The sequence below is a fragment of the Talpa occidentalis genome, unplaced genomic scaffold (assembly GCF_014898055.3).
Source record: "Talpa occidentalis isolate TD23 unplaced genomic scaffold, MPIMG_talOcc4v2.1 talOcc4.13, whole genome shotgun sequence".
Classification (NCBI taxonomy): domain Eukaryota; kingdom Metazoa; phylum Chordata; class Mammalia; order Eulipotyphla; family Talpidae; genus Talpa; species Talpa occidentalis.
In genome coordinates, this window is record NW_023601322.1 from 71,996,684 (window position 1) to 72,022,331 (window position 25,648).

Genomic DNA, 25,648 nt, shown 5'->3' on the forward strand with positions numbered 1-25,648 from the left:
TTTTTAGCACTTCTACTTTTTGATTTGGTTATTTGCTTTGTTTTTGTTGAGTTGTGTAAGTTCTTTGTAGATCTTTGATATCAGTTCCTTATCAGATGAATGGAGTGCAGATATTTTCTCCATTTGGTTACTGTGTCTCTTGTGATTCAGAAGCATTTTAGTTTGTATTCTCCTTTGTTTTCCTTGCTTTAGGACACAAGTCCTCAAAGATGTTTTGAAGTTTATGTCATGAGTTGTTTTGCCTATGTTTTCTTCTATATATTTTTCTATATATTTTATGGTGTCAGATCTTATATCCCAGTCTCTAATCCATTTTTGGATTGATTTTTGTGCATGGTGTGAGATACTGGTCTAGTTTGATTCTTTTGCTTGTGGCTGTCCAGTTTCCCCAGCACCATTTATTGAAGAGAATTTCCTTGTTCCAGTGTAGGTTTTTTGCTCCTTTGTCATCAGTTAATTGACCATATATGTGCAGTTTTATTTCTGGGCTTTCAGTTCAATTCCATTGGTCTTTATGTATCCTTTTCTCCCAGTACCATGCTGGCTTTATTATTATGGCTTGGTCTGGTTGTGTAATACCTCCATTCTTCCCCTTTTTAGTCAGGAGAACTTTGGCTGTTGGGTTTTTTGTTTTTTGTTTTTTTTTTTTTTTTTGTAATTTCATAGGAAATTCAGCAATACTTGTTCCATTTCTTGGAAGAATATCAATGACATTTTTATTGGAATTACATTTTATCTCTAAATTGCTTTGGGTAGGATGGCCATTTTAATAGTGTTAATTCTTCTAATCCATGAGCAGGGAACGTCTTTCCATTTTTTTGTGTCTTCTATTTCCTTTAAAAATTTTTCATAATTATCCTTGTATAAATCTTTCTCCTCCTTTGTTAGATTTGTTTTTCTTTTTTACATTTTAAAAGGACAGGTTTATTAGGAAAAGAAAAAGAGAGTCACCTCCATAGACACAGGTGGGCAGGAGAGCTTCCCCTTTGTTAGGCTTATTCCCAGATATTTAAATTTTTTGGTACAATTTTATTTTTTTAAAGATTTATTTATTTATGCATACAAGAACTGGGGTACAGGCTAGAAGTGCGGAGGGGTGAAAGGATTCACCAGAGACAGAGTGGGGAACAAACAGGTAGATCTACTGAAATACGCTGCTGAGGGGAGCAGTGTGTGAGACAGGTGAGGTCTGCCGCACCATGTGGGTCACCTCCCTGGCCAGGGATCAAACTCGTGCTGCAGTGGCTAAGGATAACTTCATAGTGCTGCATCTTAACTAACCCTTGCGCCACCAGGGAGGCCCTGGTACAATTTTAAATGGGATCTTTTTCTTAATTTCTTCTCTTCAGACTGATTGTTTGCATATAGAAGGCTACTGATTTTTGTGTCTTGATTTTGTGACCTGCTACTTTACTGAACTGTTGTTTTCATTAGTTTTTCTGTGCATTTTTTTATCATCTGCAAATAATGATACCTTAACTACTTCTTTCCCAATTTGGATTGTCATTATATCTTTCTCTTGCCTAATTGCTCTAGCTAGGACTTCTAGTATTACATTAAAAGCAGTGGAGAGAGTGGACATCCTTGTGTTGTTCCAGATCTTAAGGGAAGGCTCAGGTTTTCGCCATTGAGAGCGATGTTAGCTGTGGGTTTGTCAAATATGCTTTTATTATGTTAAGATATGTTCCTTTTATCCTGAATTTTTTGAGCCCTTCTTCATAAATGGATATAGAGCTTTAGCAAATGCTTTCTCAGCATCTATTGATAATAGATGATAGTATGAGATGACAATATGGTTTTTATCTTTTTTTGTTGATGTGGTGAATTACGTTAATTGATTTTCGAATGTTGAACCATCTTGTGTCCCTCAAATAAATCCCACATAAGCCATGATACACAATCCTTTTCATGCATTGTTGGATTTGGTTTGCTAAGATTTTACTGAGGATTTTAGCATTCATGTTCATTAGGGAGATGGGTCTATAGTTTTATTTTTTTGTGTTGTCTTTGTTTGGTTTTGTTATTTAGTGTGATGTTTGCCTCGTAAAATGTATTTGGTAGTATTCCTTCTTCCTAAGTTTTTTGAAAGATTTTCATCTTTGAATGTTTGGTAAAACTCACTTGTGAAACCATCTGGTCCTGGGCTTTTGTTTTTGGGGGGAGGCTATTGATTACTGTTTTAATTTCTCTGCTCATAATTGGTTCGCTCAAGTTTTCTATTTCTTTCTTACTCAGCCTTGGGTGATTGTTAATTCTAAGAATTTGTCCATCTCATCTAGATTGTTGAACTTGTTTGCATATAAACATTCATAGTAAATTCTAATTATCCTCTGGATTTCTACTGTGTCTGTTGTAATTTCTCCTCTTTTATTTATAATTCTATTTGAGGTTTTTCTCTGTGTGCCTGGCTAAAGGTTTGTCTATTTTTTTTTAGAGAACCAACTTTTGATTTCATTGATCTTTTGGATGTCTTTTTTGATTTCTCTTTCATTTATTTCTGCTTTAATTTTTATTGCCTTCTAGTGGCTTTTGGTTTTTGTTTTTCTATCTTTTTCCAGTTCTTGAGATGGAACATGAGGTTTCTTTGGGTTCTTGTTTCTTGATGTGGGCCTATGTTGCTATATATTTTCCTCTGAATACTGCTTGCTTTTGCTGTGTCCCATATATTCTTAAAGGTTATGTCCTCATTATCAATCATCTTAGGGTATATTTTCTTTTTTCTTTGATTTCATCATTAACCCAGCGGTCTTTCAGTAGTAGTGTGTTGTTCAGTCTCTATGTAATGGGGGATCACCTTGCTTTCTTTTTGTAATTGATTTCTAGTTTGATACCTTTATGGTCAGAGAAGATACTTGGTATGATTTTGATCTTCATGTATGTGCTGATGTTTGACTTGAGACCCAGTATTTGGTTGATCCTGGAGAATGATCCATGTGTACTTGAGAAAAATGTGTATTTGGATTTTTAGAGGGTCCTTTAAATGTCAGGCCCATGTGATCATTATGTCCTCATTTATTTTCTGTCTCGTCAGTCTGCCCATTCATAGGGTGGGGTATTGAAGTCATCTTATCTTCTACATATTTTCTCCAGTGTCTGTTTTCAGAGACGACAGTGATTTGTATTTTGGTGCTCCCTCATTTGGTGAGGATATGTTGATGGGTGTATTGTCCGCTTGATCATTATATAGTGTCCATGCCTGAATCTTGTCACCTTTTTCTTAACTGGAAATCTATTTTGTCTGATAGAAGTATGGCTGCCCCTGCCTTTTTTTTGGGTGCCATTTGCTTGTAGAATTGTTTTCCAACCCTTAACTTTCAATCTGTGTTTATCTCTGGAAGTTTGGTGTGTCTTGGAGGCAGCCGAAATTGGGTTCAGTCTTCTAGTCCAACCAGCTACACTGTCTTTCTATTGGTGAGTTTAGTCCATTAATGTTTGGGGTGATTATTGATATATGAAGTCTATTACTGTCATTTTGTTATTGTTTTGTGGTTCTATTTAATTCCTTGTTCAGGTCCTTTGTTGCATTAGATCCTAAAGCTCCTTCTAATACTACTTGGAGTGGGGGTTTAGTCATAGCAAATTCCCAAGGAATTTGAAAACGAGGAAGGAGATCTCTGCAGGGTGAAGTGTTCTTGTCTGGCATTATTTTTATTGGAGTTTTCTTTTGCTGGCTTTTGGTTATTTTATTATTTTTTTAGTTCCCGGAGATGGGAGATCAGGTCTTCTACCTCCTTTTTCTGAGATTTTATCTTGTTTCATTTGAAACATATTCCTGTTTTTCCTCATTTTGCTGAATTTCTGTGTTTATTTCTATGTCAAAACAGTTGTCTTTCTCAGTCTTGAAGGAGTGGTCTTGTACAGGAGATGAACCTTAGCTTTTAACATTACCTTTGCTTTTGATTGTCTTTCAAAATTTTGTGATTATCTAAGCAGCTTGTTTTGATTTTGGTAGGCCTGTGTTCTTGAGGATGTACCCGTACCTGCCAGTGATCCAGAGGAACGGATCTCTGTCAACACCTAGTCTCTGGCTATTGATACTGGGCAGCCTTTTTCAAAGTATGCAGATATATATATAGTCCAGTGGGGCCTCGGTCATAAAACCTGCTGGTCTCCACACCAAATGATCTGGAGGTGACCCCTGGGTGACAGTTGAAAAACAATCAGGGCTCCAGATGAGTAAGTCCCTTCCTGGAAGGTACTGGTAAGCTGCTGCAAGGCTAAGATTAAGTGCAAAGTTGGGGTCTCCCTGTCTGTATCCCCTGAGAACACCTCACTAATCTCTAGCTGTTGAAAAACCTGAGTCTGTCCAGGAGACTGAAGGTACAGGGTAGGCAAACATGTTTTTTTTCCACCCTTACCACAAAACTGGGGGTTTGTCTCTGTTGGCTGTGCCCAGGGGATGACAGTCTTCAAGACTTTCCATTCCAATTGTCATAGTCCAGCAGAACCCAGGAACCTAAGTCCCCCTGGCTACCAAGGCCAGGCAGTCAGGGGGCCTGCACCTGAGGTTTTAGCTATGCTGTGGGCTAGTACAGGAGGGTGTGGTGTATTCAGGACTTCACCAAGGCAACTGGAAGGTGAGTGCAGGGGTTGGGGCTCACCAATGGCTTTGACTGTTTGCATCTGTAGCCTTACTAGCCATTCATTCATATCAGACTTTGCAGTTCAGCAGGGGAATACTGCTTCCATGTATACCCACACACCTGTTCTCACCAGCAAGGTGGGCAGGAAGTGTAAAGAAAACAGTGGCACCTGCCAGCACTTCCTTCCCTGGAAAATGTCCCAACTGGCCCCTGTTGTCAGACTGCTGCCTCTACACTGTGTCGTAGGGTAGTGATTCTGTATGTAGACCCTGTTAAAAAAGTTTCTCAGTTCTCCAGAGGTTGCCCTGTATGCATGCCCCCACTGGAATTCACATCCAGACATTTTGGGGTTCTGTCTCTTCGGTGTGGTTCCAATGGTTGGGGTGTCTGATGTGGGGCACAACTCCTTGCTCCTCAAGGAGGTGGTCACGCCTTGTAACATCCCTCCCCATGGTGGATCACCATGCTGGGATGGGATTCTCTGTGAGACCTGCTCTGGCTGTTCTATTCATTTTGATGTGGCTCTTCATTCTTTTGTTATGGAGATGTTCAGCTGACAGTCAGTTCTTTTGCAGGGGAATTACTCCATATGTTGGTGTATGCTTGGTGTGTCCCTGAGAAGTTAATTCAGGCTCTTCCTATGCTGACATCTTGCCTCTGACCAACAGGCTCTTGTTTAACAGAAAATTTACATTATTTTTCTCCCGATACTTTATTTCCCTTCCATTTTCCCCATGAGACTTTATTCTATGGGATACATTTTTATGCTTATTTTATTAATTCCCATAGAAAATTATACAAATTTAACTTTATTTTGCAAAAATTTCTGTGATTATAAAAGCACTAAATGTTATATACTCTACAGGATTGGATAGTTAACCACATTTATTACCAATACACAACAATACTTTACAAATTTTACTATTAAGAAGTAAAATTTCTTCAAACTGTATCTCTTAATAGGATGGATGTAGATGTATTTTTTATTTAATCAACTGATGTATCCTAAGATGAATGTTAATTATTGCTAATATGAGACAAAATTCAACCTCCTATTTTTATATATTTATAGGTATAAGTGCCTGGAAAATCTAGTTCACAAAAGTAATTAAGTGGAAATGGAAAGGATTTTGTTATAGCAACATCACTCAATCCTCAGAACTCTTTCTGAATTATATGACCACAATTACATAATAATCTGTCATCAGATTGTCTCAATAAATGTTTTATTTTAGAATTGTTTTAGATTTGCAGAGCAGTTACAAAGATAGTACAGAGAGTTCCAGTGTATCCCTCACCCAGTTTCCCTGTTGTAAACACCTTTCAAAACCTCAAACTTTCATCACAACTAAGAAAGCGTTTTGGTACATCACTATTCACCAACTTCAGCATTTTGTTCTGTAATGCTCTAGTGCCTCTTCACTCAATTTGTTATTTCTTCAGTTTTGTTGAAAGCACGGAATTAGAAACATCTGACTTGCGAAAGGGTTTGTCATCCAGCCTTTCTTTTTCTTGTTTCCTGCAAAGTATATCAAAACAGGCATTAGGACTTACCATGTAATTGTTTCTCTTTTGCTTGTCAAATCTGATACTCTCCAAGTATCAAAATAGTGATAATTTTAATGCATCTTTGGTAATACCATATTTCTCAATAAAATGCTCTTTGTCTTAGCATTTGGATGAAAATCTTTGGAGATGCAGACTTAGCTCATTTAGTTTACAGGAAATGTTCAAGGCTAGCCATACATGTAAATGCCAATATAGTCCTTATTGTTAAAGCAGTCGGCAAAATTAAACATTGTTTTTCAATGTAAATAAAAAGTTTTAATGTTAAAGAATTTGAATCCTAAATGGGCAAATAAGGTACAAGCGTGGCCATGTCCTACTTTCTTGATTTTCTCTTTCTGTACCTGCCCTCAGGGAGGTACTTTTTGATATTTGGGCAAAGGGAAAAGTTGAAGTGTCTAAACAAAAGTTACCATCATTCCCACTATTTTTACTCTACAATATTTGAATGCAGAAAATCCCCCAAATGATCCAAAATACCCACTTCTAATACAAGCTTCATTCTTTTTTTTTTTTTTTAAGATTTATTTATTTATTTATACAAGCACTGGGTACAGTCAGAAGTGCAGGAGGGTGAGAGGATTCACCAGAGCCAGAGCGGGGAGCAGAGCAGGCAGAAGGACCGAAGTACACTGCTGAGGGGAGCAGCGGGCGGCAGGAGAGGTCTGCGCGCCATGTGGGACCCTCACCTGCAGCCGGGGATTGAACCGGCGCTGCAGAGGCTGCGGGCAGCTTCACAGCCCAGCGCTCAACTGCTGCGCCACCAGGGGAGGCCCTACAAGCTTAATTCTTACCCGAGATATAGACAAGACTGGGAAAAATAGGCGTCCTACCTGGACGTGGTATGCTGTGCTAGGGTTTCCTCTGGTGAGTGGGAGCAGGAGGGTGGTTGCAGGAGATGCCTGCATGGAACCTTGACCACAAATGTGACAGTCATTCCCAGGGCAGATCGGTTTTAGGAAAAAGTACATTAGGAAGTTGAGGAACTGGAAATATAATGAAACCTCTTTATGCTACATACCCTTTGGAAGCCTCTTGGGAACCCCAGGGTCCCACACGTCACTCTGAATGGTGCTGGCAAGAGCAGGCACATATGCCCACTACAGGGGAGGGGATTCCCAGGGGGACAGATGAACTCAGCAGTCACTCTACGAACCTTTCTCTAAGGGCTGAAGCGGTATAGTCCTTGGTCTGCTTTTTCACTTTTTGAGAGCCAATGACCTTGAACAGTTTGGTCCACCCCCCCCCCCAAATATGAATAATGTATAACCAACTAGGAAGTGAAGACCTTGAATTAAGAGACATTTTTACTGGGTCCAAATTTATGATCATGGTTCTGTTCAAATTATTACTGTAAGGTGAAGTTTTGGCTTTAAGTATTTTTTTATTATAAAACAATGAAACTGCATATAATGTTCTTCATAGAACTCTCAGACTTCAAAATAAGCCTGCAGCTCCCCACTTTGAGAAATGCTAAAAATTGGTTATGGTTTAATTTCCTGTATTCTCTGAGTATTCTGGGCAAGTCACCTTCCTGTTAGGAATGTGCAGATTTGTGTAGCCTCTGCCTCTGTGAGCCTGACACCGACTGTTCTGTTTGTGCAAGAAGAAGCAGGGAGAAGTGAGCAAAGCAGCCAGTGCCGACAGCACCACTGAGGGCACGCCTGCCGACGGCTTCACGGTCCTCTCCACCAAGAGCCTCTTCCTCGGCCAGAAGGTAAGCACACACACAGCCTGTCTGCCCTTGGGCCCCGGGACAGATGGGGACCAGCGTCTTCTGTGGAAAGGAGGGCCTGGGTTTCCCAGAAGCCGCTCCGGCCAGGTGGCTGCGGGTGGAGGAAAGGGTGGCTGGGAAGAGGAGACAGTGGTGCAGAAGAGGGAACGAGCTCCTGGCAGGAAGGGGCGGGATGCCCTGGCTAGTGTTCAGAAGCATTCCAGCACTGGGGAGAAAAACAACCAGTCAAACCTGGTGCTGGAACAGGAAGGATCGAGCAGGCAGCCCGCTCGTTCTGGGGGACACGGTGGGTTGTTTACAGAGGTACTTCTGGGGTACTGAGCCCCTGATGGCTGCTCAAGCCAGTCGCTGGTTTGCTTTAACAGAGGGCATATGTTTTCAGCAGCCCCAGTGATGAAGCTTTGCCAGGATGCCGTGGTTTTGTAAAAGATGTTCGCTTTTGTTGACAATAAAAATGATGCAAAGGCTTTTAAGACCCGAGAATAAGAGTTGATTAATATTTCTCTATGAACATCAAAAAAGGGGTGGAGAGAAAGGGAATTAAACATTAAAAAAATTATTGCAAACATTGGTAGATGTAAATTTGATCTGCATTGTAAATGGTGTGTAGTTTGAATATGCCATGACTCGGTTCTGAAGCTGCATCATTTTTAAACCCTCACTGTCGATTTTGTTTTGCCTCTCAGTGACACAGCCCTCCTGCTCCTGTCCTTGCAAGTGCTCCTTCTTCCCCATCCCCTCTCCCCGTCACTAATTGCACTCAGGCTTTCATGATGCAATTCCTGTGGTGTTCCAGAAAATAACCATTACAGTTTACATTTTATAACCATTATCTGTATTTTGTATGCATTTTTCAAAGGAAAAAAAATAAGCAGCACTAATTGTCATCTTAAGGTCTGGGGCTTTGAAAGTTTTTGCTTAAAACATTTTAAAATCTATTTTAAAAACTTCAATGCAGCAGTGAAGGCAACCACCTGGGTCTGCTTCCACACCTGTCACGCCCTTTGGGTAGCACGTCAAGAATTAATGTGACCTGTCGTCCAACTTGCTATTGTTTGAACTAAAGTGTGAAAATCCCCTGCTACTTAGAACTGTGTCATGTGCGCTAGAGACACTTAGCCAGGACCTGGAAGCCCATTCAGCAGGCAGAACAGTTTGGCCACTGGGGTCACCCTCTCCCTCACTCCTCTCCTGCCCCCTTGGGCTCCCTGACTATGGTCTCTCCCTTGTGTTCTTGCTGTTTCCTGCCGGTCATAGCCAACCACAAATCACGCCTCACAGCCCATAGCTTCATGAACTCAAATATTTCCAAAAAAACCCCACGCATACCCATACAAATGTCTGTACAAATGCAGATGCCCTGCTTGATCTTTGGATCACTATCTGGGTTCTGCTGCAGGGGGCCCCAGCGGGGATTTGGTCAAGGCTGCAAGCATCTTTCTAGCTCCTCTGTAGGGCCAAGTATTTGGCAACCAAGCAGCATCTTCTCCATTTTGGGTATGCCTGGTCTTAGGCCCCATGCCCAGGTGCCATAGGAGCAAACATACCAAAAGGTAAAAATCCAGCTAATACTGACTATATCTCACTCAGGGTTGAAGAAAGGAAGTCCAAAGGTTAGAGAGAAATACTGGTGCTCGATAACATTTACAGACATGCCATCTAATACCAAGAAATAGAGGAAAGTGGAAGAAGTATGCTTGACAGTGAAACTAATATACCTGTTTGGTTTCCTTATTTTGTGCGGGGGATAATCTGAAATGATTGGTTGAACTGGAACCCAGTGTGAAATGGTCAGCTATATGGACTGGGCTGGACTATAGAAACCTATCCACCACCTGCTTCCCTTCCTGGCCTCGCAGTGAAGTGTGAGTGGTGAAAACAAAACCCAGGCTACCACATTAAATGTGCTTCCAGCTAAGTGACCCCAGACTCACACCCAGGAGTAAGTAGCCCCAGTTTAAGCACTGCAGACCCCCTTTAGCAGCATAAATGGCATCTCCCCAAATGTGGGGTCACCACCTGAAGCTGGATCTCAGTCAGCCTGAGCACCAGCATAGGAAACTCTGGTGCCAGCCACCCTCCCTCTCTGGCGCCCCACACCCCTGCAGCACAGGGAGGGTGAACGCGTACAGTGGGGAGCATTGTTGTGAAGCCGTACTTTCTGGCCCTCCATTGGCTATTACTGGCAGGGGCAGGTCATGGCAGAGAGCGCCAAAGGGACAGGAGTCATAAAACTGACACATGAGAATTTTTACACAAAGCACATTTTAAAATGTTTTTATTACCGACTATAATTTTGACTTGGATTTTAAGAAATGTTTCTAAATGGGTACTTTTAAATGATGACTGTGTGGTACCCTGTGTTCTCTGGATCTGTTTCCCCATCTGTGATGATGACACCAAGCGCTTGAATATTGCAAGCAAGCCAGGCTGGAGAAAGGTGATGCTGCGCTGGCCCAGCCCCGTGAAGCCCGGTTGCTAAGCTACTCACAGGAGCAGCCAGCCGGGGCTTAGGAGCCTGGGACCTAATTGCTGTTGATGATGTATTTCACATAGTGAAGTCCCAGGAGTAATCGCTCATTACTCCATGATTTTACCCGATGGTCACAGACATTGTTGTTTTCCAAAAGAAAACAGTGCTATGAATCTGAACCAACTAAATGTGTTTGCTTTGTGGTTCAGTGGCAGTTCAGGGCTTCTTTTCAGAGATTTAAAAATCTCATGGATTTATTTCCAATGGCACTTCCATAAACCTTTGTCAGTGGTGGGAAACAGCTTTGTCTTCCTTGGAGGCTCAGTATTATCTGAAGCAGTAGGGAGACAGTGTGAGGAGGGATGGGCGAGTCTGTGTGCCTCCCCAGCCATCAAAACCATGGGTTTTCTCCCCCTGATCCCGACAGCCCACCCCAGGAACAGTGAGCGAGGGAGCTGGAAGCAGCAGTGAAGAAAAGGGCCATCACCACTTTCTATCCAGTGACTGACAGTGGGCTTCTCAGACACTTGAGGAAATGGATGAAGCCAAGAAGAGCGAATCAGCTCCTGGGCCTCAGCAGTGCCCACATGTGTCCTCATCTTTGTGTGGCATATTCCAGCCTGAAGCCCACCAGATGTCACCATCAGGCCTGGGCATCTGGGGAATTCAGGCAGGACTCGTGCCTGCCGGTAGCATAGCAGAGATAGAGCATCCCCTTCTCATCCTAGAGGCAAGGGCAGGAGTGGGTCTAGCATGGCCACAGGGACAGCATGGTCCTCCAGGAGGAATTTAGTAACAGATTTATGGAGGACATCACCCTTGCCATTCTCTGTAGCTGAAGTGGACTTTGAGGACGGACAAGAATTGCATTTTATGTAACTCACACAAGAAGAGACCGGCCACTCTTCTTCCTTCCTTGTCTTTTAGGAAATAAGACACCAAAAATTAACAAGTATAGGCTGGATTTAACATGCTGCTCAGATAATCTTTAATAATCACTTTCCTTTCCTACAACTAAATTTATGATCATATTATACAAAAAAAAAAATTAGGCTTGTACAATTTCCTGTAGCCAAGTAGGTCATGTCAAGGATGCCTGGAGGTCTGTCTAGTAGCTCCAAGCTGCGGCAGCCTCCCTGCCCCTGGCAGACTGCCTCCTGACCCGCCCTGAGGGGTGGGTGCCAGCCTCCCTTCCAGGAAGGTCAGGTGGGCTCTGTGCCACCACAGGTCTGAGCCAGGCCAAGGCTCAGCGCCTCAGCTCTGGCATCTCTGTTAGCCCTGCTTTAAGGGAGACTCATTTCATCTCAGACTTGGGTCAGGATGTTTGATGCTCAGTTTCAGCTCTGTGTGTGTGCCAACAGAAACCTGAGCACCGTTTTAGACATGGTGGCACTAGCTTTGCGCAGTGACAGTATCGTAGCCAATGAGGTTTATCCGAGGCGCGATTATTGCTAATAGACATGGTGGCACTTGGGGTGGAGTAGGCAGCCCATCCGGGTCCCTTTAAGCAGTTCTCTAATTAGCTCAGACCACAGTATCTTTACAGATATTTTTCATTCCCCATGCCATGGTTTAACTCTTAGCTTTTCACCTTTCCCGGTGAGAAGACAGGGAAGTAGTTACCTTATCTAAATACTGGAATAGATAATCATCCTCCTCCTTTCTAGAACATCATCTAAATTTGGGAATTTTCAGTTCCCCAGAATGAGTTTTCTGGCCCACAGATGCCCATGCTGTTTAGGGGCTTGTTCTCTAGAGACAGCCACATGCCTGCCTGACTGAGAAGCCCCTGGACTGGACCCAGGCTAGGCTACTGGGACCCCCTAGGACTTGGTATCTGGGCCTATTCCTGTGTGTTCACTGGACAGTGGCATCATTTCAGACATGCACATACATGACCCATACACATGCTCATGGGTTTCTTCTGCCCTGGCAGCCGCTGTCTCCATTCATGACCATCTTCACTGTTGGCTTCTGCCCAAGCCAAGTGTTGACCCATTTGTCTTTCCAAAGTACCTAAAGCATTTTTCCTGTCCCCCCCACCTAGTCCTCCCAAGCACACAGACATGCCCCCTCCCCCCAAAATCTTCATAGTCAAGGATTTTTCGTAAATACATTTATGTATTGTAGGTATTTAATAGCAGCACAACTGCTGCTTGACTCAGCTCCTCCCCCGAGGGCTCCCTGAGCCCGGCACACAGCAGAGCAAACTTGGGGAGTCACTCTTCTAGGCTGTCGTCAGAGTTGGGTGTGTGAAGTAGCCCCTGATGAGTTATGATTCTCAGTTCTGGCTGTAGTGGCTCCTCGAGGTGCAGGAGTTGGTACCTCCAGAGTGGGGCTGCCTGTGGTCAGACGGGAAGGCAAGGCAGTGAGCTGGAGTGAGCTGGGGAAGGTGGAAGAGGCTGAGCTCTGTTTGCCCCACCTTCACTTTAGCAAAGCCCTGAAGCCTGACAGGTTCCCCATGAGGCCCATGTGCCTCCACAGGAGCAGATCTCCCGGGTAGGCAGAGACAGAGGTCTTCTGGATGCTTGGATCAGAGTCAAGGAAATAGCTGATTTTCCAATAATGCATTTCTGAAACAAATCCAGAAACATCTCTATAATTGAAAAAAATAGTGTGGATTTAAAAAATTTAGATATGCATAATTTTTAAACAAAAAAGGAGTCTCATAGATGTCTTATGAGTAGACTCATCCATGCCATTCCAAGCGGTGTGTTTTTCTTCCCTTTTTCCCCCCAACAGCTTCCTGCTCCTTCAGAGTGGGGGGCTTTTTTTGTTGGGGAGAGGGGACTTTCAACCACATTATGAGTTTTCATCAACAGCATTTGCCTTGAAGTCAAATGCAGTGCGTACTAGATGTCCTAATCAGCCCTTTCCCTTGTCCCGAGCACTGATTTGTCAATTTGAGACACTAGTCTGTGCCCACCCACACCCCTTCTCTCTGAGCATAGACGTTAATGCCCAGGCCCTTGTGCTTGTCTCTTTTTGCCTTTTTTGCCTTGGTACCCCTGTGCTTCTGAGAGCTTAGCAGCGTGAGAGCACCCAAATGGACTTCCTCCACCCCTCAGGGATGTGGTGGCCCCTAAATCATCCTGCAGCACTGGGAACCATTACCCAGAAAGTCCAAGCAGTGGAAACTTGTCCCTTGTTTCTCTTGGAGTCTAATTAAAAATGAGGGTCACTGCTGTATGGCAGGGCCTAGCCAGAATCCTTGAGACCAACTTTATTTCCACAATTGCTATCTTACAAAGGATGACTTAGTCTAAGCAGATCCCATTTTTGAGAATCAAAGATGTAGGTTTCTATTTCTGATGCTTAGAGTGTGTCAGGGTTTGGTTTGGTTTGGTTTTCAACCAAATGTTTGGCCCCAAGAGTTCAGAGACTTGGAGCTCAGCTGCCAAGAGCCTACCTTCCCATACCCCTCCCAGGAGAGAGCTCCTGGACAGAGGCCCTGAGGGCTGCGGGGCTCTCCCAGCCTGGCTCACAGTTCGGTCCTGGGCACCAGCTCCTCCAGGGGCTGCATAGGCATAGCTCTTTCCTGCAGCTCTCTGGAATTTGACAGTGAAGATGAGAATCTTCAAAGAGATGGAGTGTTGTGTGGCCCCCTTTGCTTCAGGTGCTTCTTCCTAAAAACAGGAAGGGGAAGATCAGACCCAGGACCAAGGTCCTAGGACAGCCCATTCCCTGGCCCCTCTGACAGCCAAGTCCAGGGTTCAGGATCCCAAAAATATGACTGAGGCTCCATATGGCAGAGGAATAACAGTGGGGAGGGAGGATATTTAGGGGGTCTCCATAAAGAGCTTGTTGGTTGGGTATTGCTAGAACTCAGGGGAAATGCTCAACTCATTGAACCTCAGAGTGAACTCAGAACAGATTGAAAACAGTTTAAAGGACGCATTGTCTTGCCAGAGAACTGCTGTTTCTCTCCCTGGCTTTCACCAGAACTTCAGCATTACATGACAGGTAGGCAGGTAAAATTAGATGTTACTCAGTAACGGATTATTCTTGCTCCTTGCCACCCCGGAGCAGGGAGCCAGCCAGTAGTCAGTGGCATGGGGACCCACAGACACATGTAGGAGGTGGCCAGGCTACTGGAGGTTTGCTCAAACCAGCTAGGACTTGCTCATCCTGGCACTCAGAAGGGGAGACACCCACATATCCTACCCCCGCCCCAGTAATGCGTCCTGACAACTGCTTTACTTTGGTCCTCAGATCAGTTCTTTTAAAGGGAAGTCATTCTTCCAGCCCAGTGTGGCTTAGCCTGCCTTTTGCCCCAGGCATCACCCAACAGTTCTGAAACCTCAGCCTAGCTACTCCCTTTCAGCATCCCAAGCGGCATTTGAGTCTTTTGTTTGAAATGGACTCATTTTAGCCAGTGACTCCATAATTCACCTTTGTGCCCAGTGCACTTGGGTGTCCACTGCCCTTCATCTATGTCCCACGGCTCACTTCTCTGTGACTTCCCAGCTGTCCTGTTATTTCCCACCTCATGCTTTTCTTTTCAGCTGAACCTTATTCACAGTGAAATCAGTAATTTAGCCGGCTTTGAGGTGGAGGCCATAATCAATCCTACCAATGCTGACATTGACCTTAAAGATGACCTAGGTAATTGGGGATGGGGTTTGGCACCACCAGCTGTCAGATGAAAAGTTATGGAACCCAGAATTTAGGCTCTCCGTTTTCTCAAACTGAAGATGGTTCAGCCAAAATCCAAGGTTACGAATTCAGGGTGAATGTCTGCTCACCCCAGGCCATTCCAAATGGGAAATAACTAATGATATTTCAGGAAGTGCGATTGGATATTTTCCCCTTGTTTGTAAATATACTGCCATTTAAATTCTCTTCCATAACGATCAAACTGACTGCTGGTTACTTGGGGGGGATTTTTTTCAATGTGTTTTTTTAAAATTTGTTTTTAGAACTGAAAAAAATCTCAGGTAACTACAAAATGATAGTTTCTCCATTTAGGCCTTCATTAGAAATGACTTGAAAAGGTGGGGGTCGGGGGGAATTGAGCTGCGTCACTATGCCATTAAACTGACTAATCTACCAGCAAATTGGTTTTCCCCAAATTCACCACCTCCTATCACTTCAATTTTTTTTTAATACAGCTGAAAACAGCATGTAACTGAGTACCAACTAAATGAAGTATTTGGCTAGAGGATGATATTAAACAGAAGGGCAGTATGTCTTTCTGAGCAAGTTCCTGCAGAGGAAAACTCTGCCCCTGCCCCCTGCAAGCCATGGTGTCTCCCTGCTCGGGGGGATGGCCAGGGTAAGCTTCGAGGTTGGCCTCAGGTGTCCCAGTCTGTGGCCCACTCTTTGCAGAGAGGAACCGTCAGCTCTGGGGGCACAACAGAGGCTCTGTCCTCGTAGGTGTAAGCCTTGCCAGGGCTGACAGGCTGCACAGGCGCCCAGCAAGGCAGCCTGGTGTCTGATGCTGACCTCGCTTGCTTCATAGGCCTATAGTTCCCACCTTCATTGGACAAGGGCAGAGGTGCTCACTCCAGAGTCCAGGCCTGACCCACCGACTGGGAACAACAGGGGGTGAAGACATGGGGACTGAAATTCAAGAATGCCCTGGTTAAACTTGTGTTCCCACTACCTTACACAGAGCCTTTATTAAAAAAAAAAAAAAAACAACAACAACAAAAACACCCGAAGACCGCAATCTAGAAAAAGCAAGAATGTTCTATCTAAAATACATAGCAGTGAGATTGGCCAGAATAAGAGGTAGGCCTGGAAAAAGTACTTTCCGCACATTGAGGAGGGGAAAATGAAAGGCACACCTCTGCTCATGACCTGTACTTCTTATTCGGTTTTCAGGAGATGGCCCTTGCAGGTAGACAAAGTGATGAATATCACAAGAATAAAAAGGGAAATCTGTGCAGTCACCATTGCCAACAAAATGGAGAAACTGGTTGTTTTGGTTGGCCTGATAGTCCACATTTTCTTTAAAAACAGATGCCATGTTTTAGTAGCCTTCTCAGTGGGGTGCCAGTTTTATAGGCTTTTGCGAAGTGAAATGGGCATTTGTTGTTTTGTTATTTCTTTTAACCTTTGGAAATGATCTCATGTGTGTTTCTCTTTTTTTTTGGACTTGTCATTCGAATGTTTAATTTAAACATGTCACATTTAATATTCCTCCTCCTCCTCCTCCTCCTCCTCCTCTCCTCACCCCCATCCACATGTGCGCACACTCCGTGGACTGATTGCCCCTTTGGCTCAAATGTTGGAATCGACCAGGTAGGCCAGCCCTGCCATTGGGGCGTTAGTAAATGTGCCTGTGCGTGGGTCTCGGTCCAACACAGTTGATATACATTTGTTTACCTGTTATAGTTGCAAGTTGTACAGGCTGACATTGCCTCGATCGACAGTGATGCTGTCGTTCACCCGACAAACACTGACTTCTACACCGGTGGTGAAGTAGGTAATGCCTAGCCGGGTGCTGCCGAGTGTGTGTGTGCATGGTCAGTCGGCCGCCGCAGACAGCTTGATCCTTTGACAGCTATGCAGGGCTGCATTCATTTCACACTTCCAGCTGTCCTGACCTTCCCAAGGTCTCCCGTCCCCGGGTGCTGACATGAGCAATACTGTCAGCTGTCAGCCAGGGCGCATCCTGCAGCTCCCAATCGGGCACACTTCTGGTTTGGGGTCTGGTTCATTCAACATCGTTTCTTTATTTGCTGCACGAGGCACAGCTTTGTTGGAGACTGGGTTCCCACCTGACTGAGGAGCTGGGGGGTGGGGGGTGCAGACCTATGGGCCACGTGGTATTCAAGACCACTTCCCGGCCTTCTGTGGACCAGAGACAGGGATGCCTGTGCATAGGTCTCTACTCCCAGGACATCTGTCCGAAGCCTGTCCATCCTGGAAAGGGCCTTACGATCTCGTTGCATACGGCAGTTCTTCTGTAATTTTCTCTTACCTTCTCCTCAACCAGAAGGCAGCTTTCTGTCCTCTGGCAGCTGCCTTGAAAGTGTTAGCTGGCTTCTGGCCTTAGATAGATGAGGGTGGGCAAGGCAGAGAGAACACTCAGGGTGCCTAGGCTGCCTCTCTAGAATTGAGCAATGGCGTCAGGTAGGGCCCTGCCTGAGGAACAGGCTAAGGCACTTACAGGGCGAAGAGGCATCCAGGTGTGATGGCAAAAAAAACATGTTTGAAGCACTGTAGAAGGAGCTTGAGTCCAAGCCCTGCCATTTATTGGTGGTGGGGTTTGGGCAGTCACTGAGCTCCCTGATGCCTCAGTTTCCCTGCCTGTAAAATAGTGGTAATGATGAGATTACATTGAGTAATCTAAGCAGAGCAGCTTGTGCTGTGAGTGGCTCATGGTTGAGGCTTACTATGTGCTCTTGCTCTTAGGTGTCTGATTTTTGCCCTGGAGGTGCTGGTGCCGAGAGCAGCATTTTGAGTGTAGGTTCAAACACCAACTTCCAAAGAGAATGGACTCATTCCTGATAAGCGCAAGAGTGAAGTAACTTGAAGGATGAGACCATTAGTGTTTTCGTGAGTGTCCTGGACGCTGGCAACCTAACAGTCTGACCATCCAGCTCTGTTCAGTGTCACTAGCAATTCTTGCTGTTCACAGCCCGCCACTGTGACTTGGCCTAATTGCTCTCCTGGGCATTTCAGATGTTGGACATAGCAAGAAAGACAAAGTGAGTGGAAAGTTGGGATCTGCCAAGCCTGCAGGACAAAATGCAATCAGGCTGTCGGCAATTAAAATAAGCTGCCCTTTCACAAGATTTTGAAGGACTTTAAGAATTCCTAAGTTGGGCAATTTAAGAGAGTGCTGCTTTCTTAAGCCAAATGAAAACTTAATGGAAGGGAAGTATTTATTTGAAGAAAAATAGACAAGCAGCTAAGGGGTTATCTTTCAGCCAATAGTGACTAAGGCCTGGGCTCATCCTGCCATCCAGGACTTTGGATGCGATGGAAATGATGGACTGCCCAGGCAAAGTATCTTACCCAGTCCCAAGGAGAGACGCCAGCTGGCTCCACTGTGGCCATGGGAGGTGTGTGCTCAGCAGGGGTAGTCCCGCCAGGAGGGAGATCTGGAGGCTTTGGGAAGAGGCAGGAGGCAGCTGGGGAGTAACAAGCAGAGCTAACCATGCCCTCCCAGAAGTACCCAGTCCTTCTAAACTTGACTGGACTTGGTCTCATTTGAATAGTGGCAGTGCTGCTGCTTTTCCCTGTGACCTGCTCGCCCTCAACCCACTGATGGACATGATTAGCCTTGGTGACATGTGAGTGACCTGGGCCCCAGGCTGATTCCCATGACCTCACTCACACTGCCACAGCTGAAAAAACCTCAGCGGGTCCAAACACCCCAACCAGCTGAGGAGGAAAGACTGGACCAGGACTGGAACCCAGGTCTTCCGAAGCAGGCCTCTGTGCTCTTTCTGCCCAGTGAACCAGCCCAAACTAGTACTGACCCCAGACAGCTCTTACAGTACCAAAACGTTGATGAACCAGATTCGCACATGGTGTCAATTGGTTCCAGCTCCCACTTTGATGTGTGAGAGGGGAAAAGAGGAAGCTAGGACATAATCACTCCATTTCTCATATTTGGTGTAAATTCCTGAGTCCCGAGACTGCTGGAAGAAGGAATGCTAGTGCAGGAATGCTTAGCCCCAGTGATTAACTTTACCCATCCCAAGTTCTTTCTAACAGTGAAATAGACCACAGGCTGAGCCTGACATTTGTCCAAGCCTAAATTTTCGCTTAGGCTGTTTTGAACACTGATACTTATGCCTGCTTTCTAAGCATGAAATAATGTCCTTGTTCTTATGGGAGTAACACCTGTTTATGCTTGGGGGCAAATAAGCCAATTGCTTTACGATTAACCCTGAAGTTAAGCCTAAAAAAAAAAAAACAAGAGTCTTACATTGGGTGTTGACAATACAGTTGAAATGGGCCTGTTTCTTGTTAAAAAGTACATGTGTGTCTACATGAACATGTGAATACATATGTGTGTGGAGGAGTCCAGTCCTGACTGGGTTTATTGCCTGCAATCTTAGGGTTCAGTTTTTAAGTTGGGGAAATGCGTTCAGTGTAACTTGCAAATTTTTCACTTCTAATTAAAACAAAATTATAAGATTTTAAAGTAAACACTCTTCCTAAGATTATTATTGATATATATGCTAATTATAAATCAGCCCATTTTCTTAGGGAATATTTTATATTTTAGAAAGGAGTTGTAGTGTGCATACAGTACTAATTTCACTTTACCTTTCAAGTCTCCCAGTTCTCCCTCAGGATTAGATTTGATAGAGAATGAGGACTTGAAATAGTTTTGCTTGAGCCTGCTTCTCTCCCTTAAGCTGGAGAAGAGGTTACGGCGCAGTGAAGACAGTGTGGGATGCAGCAACTGTAACCTGTAGATCCATTTTTCTCCATTGCATGCCTATTTCAGGTGAACCTGCAATCAGGTCTCACCTGGGTTGTATACTCAAAGTCTCCACTTTCTGGGGGTGGAACTGATTCAGGAGGCCCTGAGCCTCCCCCCTCTCAAGCCCATCAGCTGCTTTCTCTCATGCTGAGATCTCACTCAAGCACAAGGCTGCTGGAGCAGCGGGGGAAAAGTCTCTGGAGCGGATGTGTTCTCCCTCCTGACACCTCTGTCTTTTAAAGCCTCCCTAGCTGCTTTCCAAGACAGGTGAAGGAATGAGGGCATGCCTAAGGGGCCAGTGACGAGGGATGCTGGGCCTCACCCCAAGTATCCTCAGGTGGGCTTTCTGAAAGCCAGGCCTTAGCCGGCACTTCCTTGGGGCTCATGTTCTTTTATGCACCCCAGGCTTCCTCCATTGGGGTGACTCACAGGCACTATCGCCCACTACCCTTGGTTCTGTCTTATCTGTAACAGTGCCCAGACTGTGCTTTTCCTTCCAGATAATGTCTGGGCTTAGCTGACCCGTCTAGAACCAGTATTCAAAGGGAGGCAGGTTTCTCCGAGATGAGCAGACCTAGTCATTACAGGGTGACTCCAAAGAGAATTTGGGCTGGTGCCTTCCACTGCACCCTGACCGACCCATACCAGAATGTGCCAGGTGCACCTTGAATTTTCCAAGACAAATGGTGAATCTTAAGGGGAGTATTTTATCCTCTTGCGAGGAAAAGTACTTTAAAATATGCAAAACTGAAGAATCAGAGCTTAAGGAAGACTTAGACCCCATTCTGGTCAAACTTTTAAGGCTACTGCTGTCAATAAGATATTTGACCCAAACCTCGTTCAACGTTGTTAATCTTGTTTGGGAACTTGACAGCAGGAACTGATTTAGCAAGTTACCTCAAATCGAAAAACACAGTGTCCCCCAGCCATTGGAGCTTTTGTTTTAAATCTGCTCCTGGAGAGTCATCCTCCTTCCTGAGCTTTTACATAGTACCAGCTCATCTTTAAGCTCTGCTTCGGATGTTGCTCTTCTTTACCTAAGATGATTATGAATCATTAATGTGATTAAGAAAATACTGTCATACTGTCTGAGGCCTTTTTTTTTTTTTTTTTTGTATTTGCATATGACACCAGAGCTGCAAAATAGGAACAAAGCATGGTAAAACTGCTGGTCCAAAGGTGGACAGATATGAACACTTTCTCCTGGGCCTGCTGCCAAGAGCTAGCTGCTTGATGGGAACATGGTATGCTTCTTCTAAAACCTCCTTATTTGGGGGTTCTCCCCAGAGGAGAAAATTCAGGGGAGGCATCAGCCTTGAAAGCCAGCACCATCTGGTTTCTCAGGCTGATGAAAAGCAGCAGGACAGGCGTGCCTGCAAAGCACAGGCATCTCTTTTCTCCCTCGCGTCACTGGCCATCCAGGACACCCTGAGTCACTGTAAATAAGGGCAGCACAGACAGCTCGGCAGAGCAGCAGTGCCGGAGTGATAACTGACCAATGAGGAGTCCTTTGTAAATTTCACTTTTCTGACTCAGCCAAGGCTTAGTTCCTATTTTGCAATGGTATGGAAATTTAGCTGGTGAGATCATTTGAAGTATGTAATCACCTGACATGCTAAGTGTCTGTGTGTGCCCCAAGATACAAAACGGCAGTCTGACCTTGCTCTGTCCTTGTCTAGGGAACACGCTGGAGAAGAAAGGTGGCAAGGAGTTTGTGGAAGCTGTTCTGGAACTCCGGAAAAAGAACGGGCCTTTGGAAGTAGCTGGAGGTGAGGTGGGGCATGCTGAGCTGATTTGGTGTGGCCCCTGCAGTATTGGGGAAATCATTTTATGAGGCGGCTTAGAATTGAGAGGCCCATGGCAAAGCAGATGTATCTCTGAGATGGAGGTAAGTCTGTTCAGTTGTCAGGGGGAACTTAACAGTTAGGAGAGTTGCCTTCCCAATTTCTTTTTTTATTACCTTAAATAGATTCTGAATGTTGCTTGGATAGATCTCAAATTTGAAGGCATTAAAGAAACCAAATTTGGCAAATTTAAGAGTAGTGAGAGAGACAAATTAATAATTTTCTTTCAGCCACATATACTTTTATTGGAAAAAACGTACATGTTTGTCATTTACAAATTATTCCTTCCCAGATATAGGGAGTAAGCGATTGTCCATCTTCCTCAGACACCAGAAACTTTAGTGAGCACTGTGGGCTGAGTCTGAGACCACACTTTGATCTGGACCTTTATGCCCAGTTAATCTTGTCACCTGCTGATTCCGATGCCATTTTACCAGTAGGAAGTCTTCTAATTTTGTGTTTCTCAAGAGGTCATAGGTCAGTGAGGGTTGATCTCCTAAGCTGCATTCAGAAAATAATGGGTGAGGTTTCATCCTCACAGTAACAGCAGCTCTTTTTAAGCTGGCATCATCTTTAGACTCTATTGATGGTGTGCTGTCATTCAGGCTTGGGTGTCAGGCATGTCCTGTTCTGAGGCTGACTCAGATGTTGGAATCCTGTCACTTCTCCATTCCCTTCCCTCCTGCTACTCGGCAACCATCCAATCCACCTGTCACAGGGGCAGAATTAGAGTTTGGATATTATCTTTTGTTCCCAGAGAACTTCACATTGTCTATGATAGTTGAGAATTTATGACACCCCAAAGTTCATTAATTTGCTTTGACATTCCAGGGGTGCCTAATACTGTAGAGTGAATTGGTGGTTCTCATGGACTCTAAGTGAGACTATGGGGGAAGAGAAAGACCAGAAAGTTCAAGGCCACCATCGTCCTTAAGAGTAGAATGAGGCTTCTCTTGAATCAGACCTTGCAGCCGACCCCTCATCACTGCTGCTCATCCGGGGACTTATTCACTCCTGTGGATGGGGTGGGGGATACACAACATGAGAAACACGGGGGGCTCAGTAATAAGGTGTCAACCTTTTTTGGGGGGTTAATTTTAGAGAGGGTCTAAAGGTGATGTTGCACTAGATTGGTGTCAAAGAGTGGGCTAATTTTATGATTTGGTGTCTCAATCATGAATTAAGTAATTGGTAGAGAAGCAGCAATCCCTTACTTCAGAAAAGCGAGGTCCATGTGTGGTGCTTTGGTGTGGCACATGACCTTGTTTTTGTCTCAATGCATCATAGTCAAAGACCTTGGTCTGATCTTTTATCACTGTGCATGAGACCAATGTCTGGGCTGCTTTTCTTAAAGGGATGTCAAACCTGACAACACTATTCCTCTGTAAATGTTGAGATTAATGAAAAAAAAAATTGAGATGCCAAATGCTATGAGACAACTATTTCTATGTCTATCATTATCTATGCATAATATGTATATAGAATAGATACATAATACATAGGTATAAAAGTGAGGAAACAGTATTTGGTTGCAGCATAAAGTCTTTCCTAAGGTGGTGGGTGGTTCTTTCATGGTTGTAGTTTCTGGCTCTCGCGCTCCCTTTTTCTCCCCTGCAGGCCTTCACGCTTGCACAGTTCCTCGTCCTTCCGCTCATTCCAGTCATGTCGTCTTCCTTTGTCTTCCCTCGTTTTCCCTTCATCGCTTCATGTGTTCTCCTCCTCACATGCGTTCACCCTCCCCCTGCACACTCACGTCATCCTCTCCCGCGTGCATCTGACTCTTCCCGTCCGTCCGTCCTCTCATGCAGTCCTTCATTCTCTTTCCTCCTTACGTGTGTGCTTTTCCATGATTTTATCCTTTCTCGTTCCTCTCATTCTTTCATTTTTTTCTCTCCCATTCATGCTCTCTCCCCTCTTTCTTCCTTTTTTGTGCGTGTATTCATTCTCTCTCCTCCATTCAGTCCTCCCTTTGTTCTCTCATTCTTTCCATCTTTTATTTCTTGCATTCATCCTTTCAATTTTTTTTTTTTTTTTGGACCCTCGCCTGTGGCTGGGGAGCCAACTGGCGCTGCAGAGGCTGCGGGCGGCCTCCCAGCCCAGCAACTGCTGCACCGCCACGGGAGGCCCCTCCTTTCATTCCTTTGTTTTCTCATTCTTTTCCTCTTCATCATCCTTCCTCTGTCATGCATATTCATTCCCATTCTTTCTCCTCACTTTCCCTTTCTCTCTCTCATTCATTCTGAAGGGGGAGGGAGGGAGGCTCCACCTGCACGGCCACAGTGTCTGACCTGTGCGCTCTGCTTCACTTCTTCACCCTTCTCCAGTACTTACCTCTTCATGAGAGGATCCCTTGTGGACAGACCAGTGGATTAACCCCACCCCCCGTCTCCCCAAATGTGTCCGTGCTACACTCCCCACAGTCACTCTAACACTATCTAACAGTGACATGGCCGGAGCAAAGCGTGCAGCAGGCAGCCGTCTGCAGAGCCCCTGCCCCTTACCTTTGTGCTCCCGCTTTTCGCCTCTCCAACCCCTTCTTTGCATTGCAGCTCTTGAAACAGGAATCCTGGGTGATATGGGCTGCCCTGTTACATTCCCTGGTGGGGAGCAGACTTGGAAAGACAGGCCTGGCTGTGCAGTTGTATAGTTGGAAAAAGATGACTCCTTTCTAGAAAAGAATATTTCCATCAATACTGAACAGGAGCTCTTAGAAGAGGCAACAGAGACGCCAGTCGGGTTGCTTAGCCGCTCATTAAAAGCGGTGGCTTTCCTAATAGGTTGATCCTGAACTGTGTCTGGGAGATTTATAGAGACATCATAATTATCTGCACATGAATCCACTTGAGGAAAGGCGGTAGGAGACCCCAAAGGCTATTAATTTGAGGCTGCTAACATTCTGACACATCTGGACGGTTAGATGGTGTGCTGCCTTCTGGGAGCCTAGGGGGAGCACTGGCTATAATGTTGGCTGACATTCCTAGCGGTGCTGCAGCCTACTGCCACCCTTCCAATGGGTGAGCCTTGGCTTCCCCCTGAGTGACAAGGTTCCCTGAGCACTTTCCAGCTCACGCTGGAATCCCAACACAGCAGGCAGCTGCAGCCCTCCCTGGACACACACCCGTTGGGGGCCCAGGAACACACGCTGCGGTGGGATGTGGGTCTGTTTGGCATCTCGGGTCATGTGATTTGCAGAGGGGCAGAACTCACTTTTTGTCTTATCACTTTCAGCTGCTGTGAGTGCAGGCCATGGCCTGCCCGCCAAGTTTGTGATCCACTGTAACAGTCCGGTGTGGGGTGTGGACAAGTGTGAGGAACTTCTGGAAAAGACAGTGAAGAACTGTCTGGCCCTGGCAGATGATAAGAAGCTGAAGTCCATCGCGTTTCCTTCCATCGGAAGCGGCAGGTAGGACTCACAGCCTGTAAGCACATGGGTTGTGGGTATATCTGGCCTGTAACGGGGGAGCTGGCTGGGTGCAAGATGCTCTAGTCCAGAAGCCTAGAAGTATGACAAAGGGAAGAATGCAGACGTTCAGCAATGGGGAGTGGTGTGGTGAGGACACTGCACACCTTCAGCTGAGACAGCAGATGTCATCACAGAGTGCATGGGCCCAGGATGCCAATGGCTGCAGCTCTGTAGGCTGATCCCTTTGCATCGTGTGAACGTTTCAGAGGCCTGGGGCTTCCACCCTGCGCAGAAAGGCTCCTGGCACTGGGTACCAGTGAGATACCGCCTGAGCGGCAAAACCCTTAGAGAGGGAGACTCTTCTAAGAGCTCCTTCCATTTCCAGGACAACCCGAAGACAGTGTGTGTAGGGATTGTGGTGCCTGCTTTACAGAGCAGGGGCAAGACAGGGCTGCTCTCTGGGCCATCTGTCGGTCTGCGCGACAGCCGTGGTGCGCCTTGCAGCCTCAGTCAGCCTACCTGGGGGTATCTCCGGGCTGGGAAGGGAGTAGACCTCTATCACAGAACTGCCGTGCAGAGCCACAGGTCGCCGTACCTCACAGCTCAGTCTGGTTGCAGAGTGAGTGTCCCCATCAAGATTCATGCTGATGGCC

The 25,648-nt window shown here is 45.3% G+C and overlaps 1 protein-coding gene, 1 long non-coding RNA gene and 1 pseudogene across 6 annotated transcripts in view; 2 read left to right on the forward strand and 1 right to left on the reverse strand.

The window, feature by feature from the left end:
* LOC119243452 (core histone macro-H2A.1) overlaps nt 1–25,648 on the forward strand; it is a 78,383-nt gene that overhangs the window by 45,895 nt on the left and 6,840 nt on the right. For 2 of the 5 annotated variants that reach the window (XM_037509271.2, XM_037509270.2), the window contains exons 5-8: nt 7,756–7,866; nt 14,863–14,962; nt 21,428–21,517; nt 24,821–24,995. In XM_037509271.2, the coding sequence (XP_037365168.1) occupies nt 7,756–7,866; nt 14,863–14,962; nt 21,428–21,517; nt 24,821–24,995 (476 nt within the window). Of the gene's footprint in view, nt 1–7,755; nt 7,867–14,862; nt 14,963–16,696; nt 16,788–21,427; nt 21,518–24,820; nt 24,996–25,648 lie in introns of all 5 variants that reach the window. The other 3 variants (XM_037509273.2, XM_037509272.2, XM_037509274.2) reach the window with 3 other exon arrangements.
* On the forward strand, nt 11,752–11,819 carry LOC119243896 (U4 spliceosomal RNA; annotated as a pseudogene).
* LOC129145634 (uncharacterized) lies at nt 13,952–25,042 on the reverse strand. Its single transcript, XR_008551446.1, has 3 exons — nt 24,800–25,042; nt 24,094–24,260; nt 13,952–13,983 (listed from the first exon to the last, which is right to left on the reverse strand). It is a non-coding gene; the product is annotated as an uncharacterized LOC129145634 (long non-coding RNA).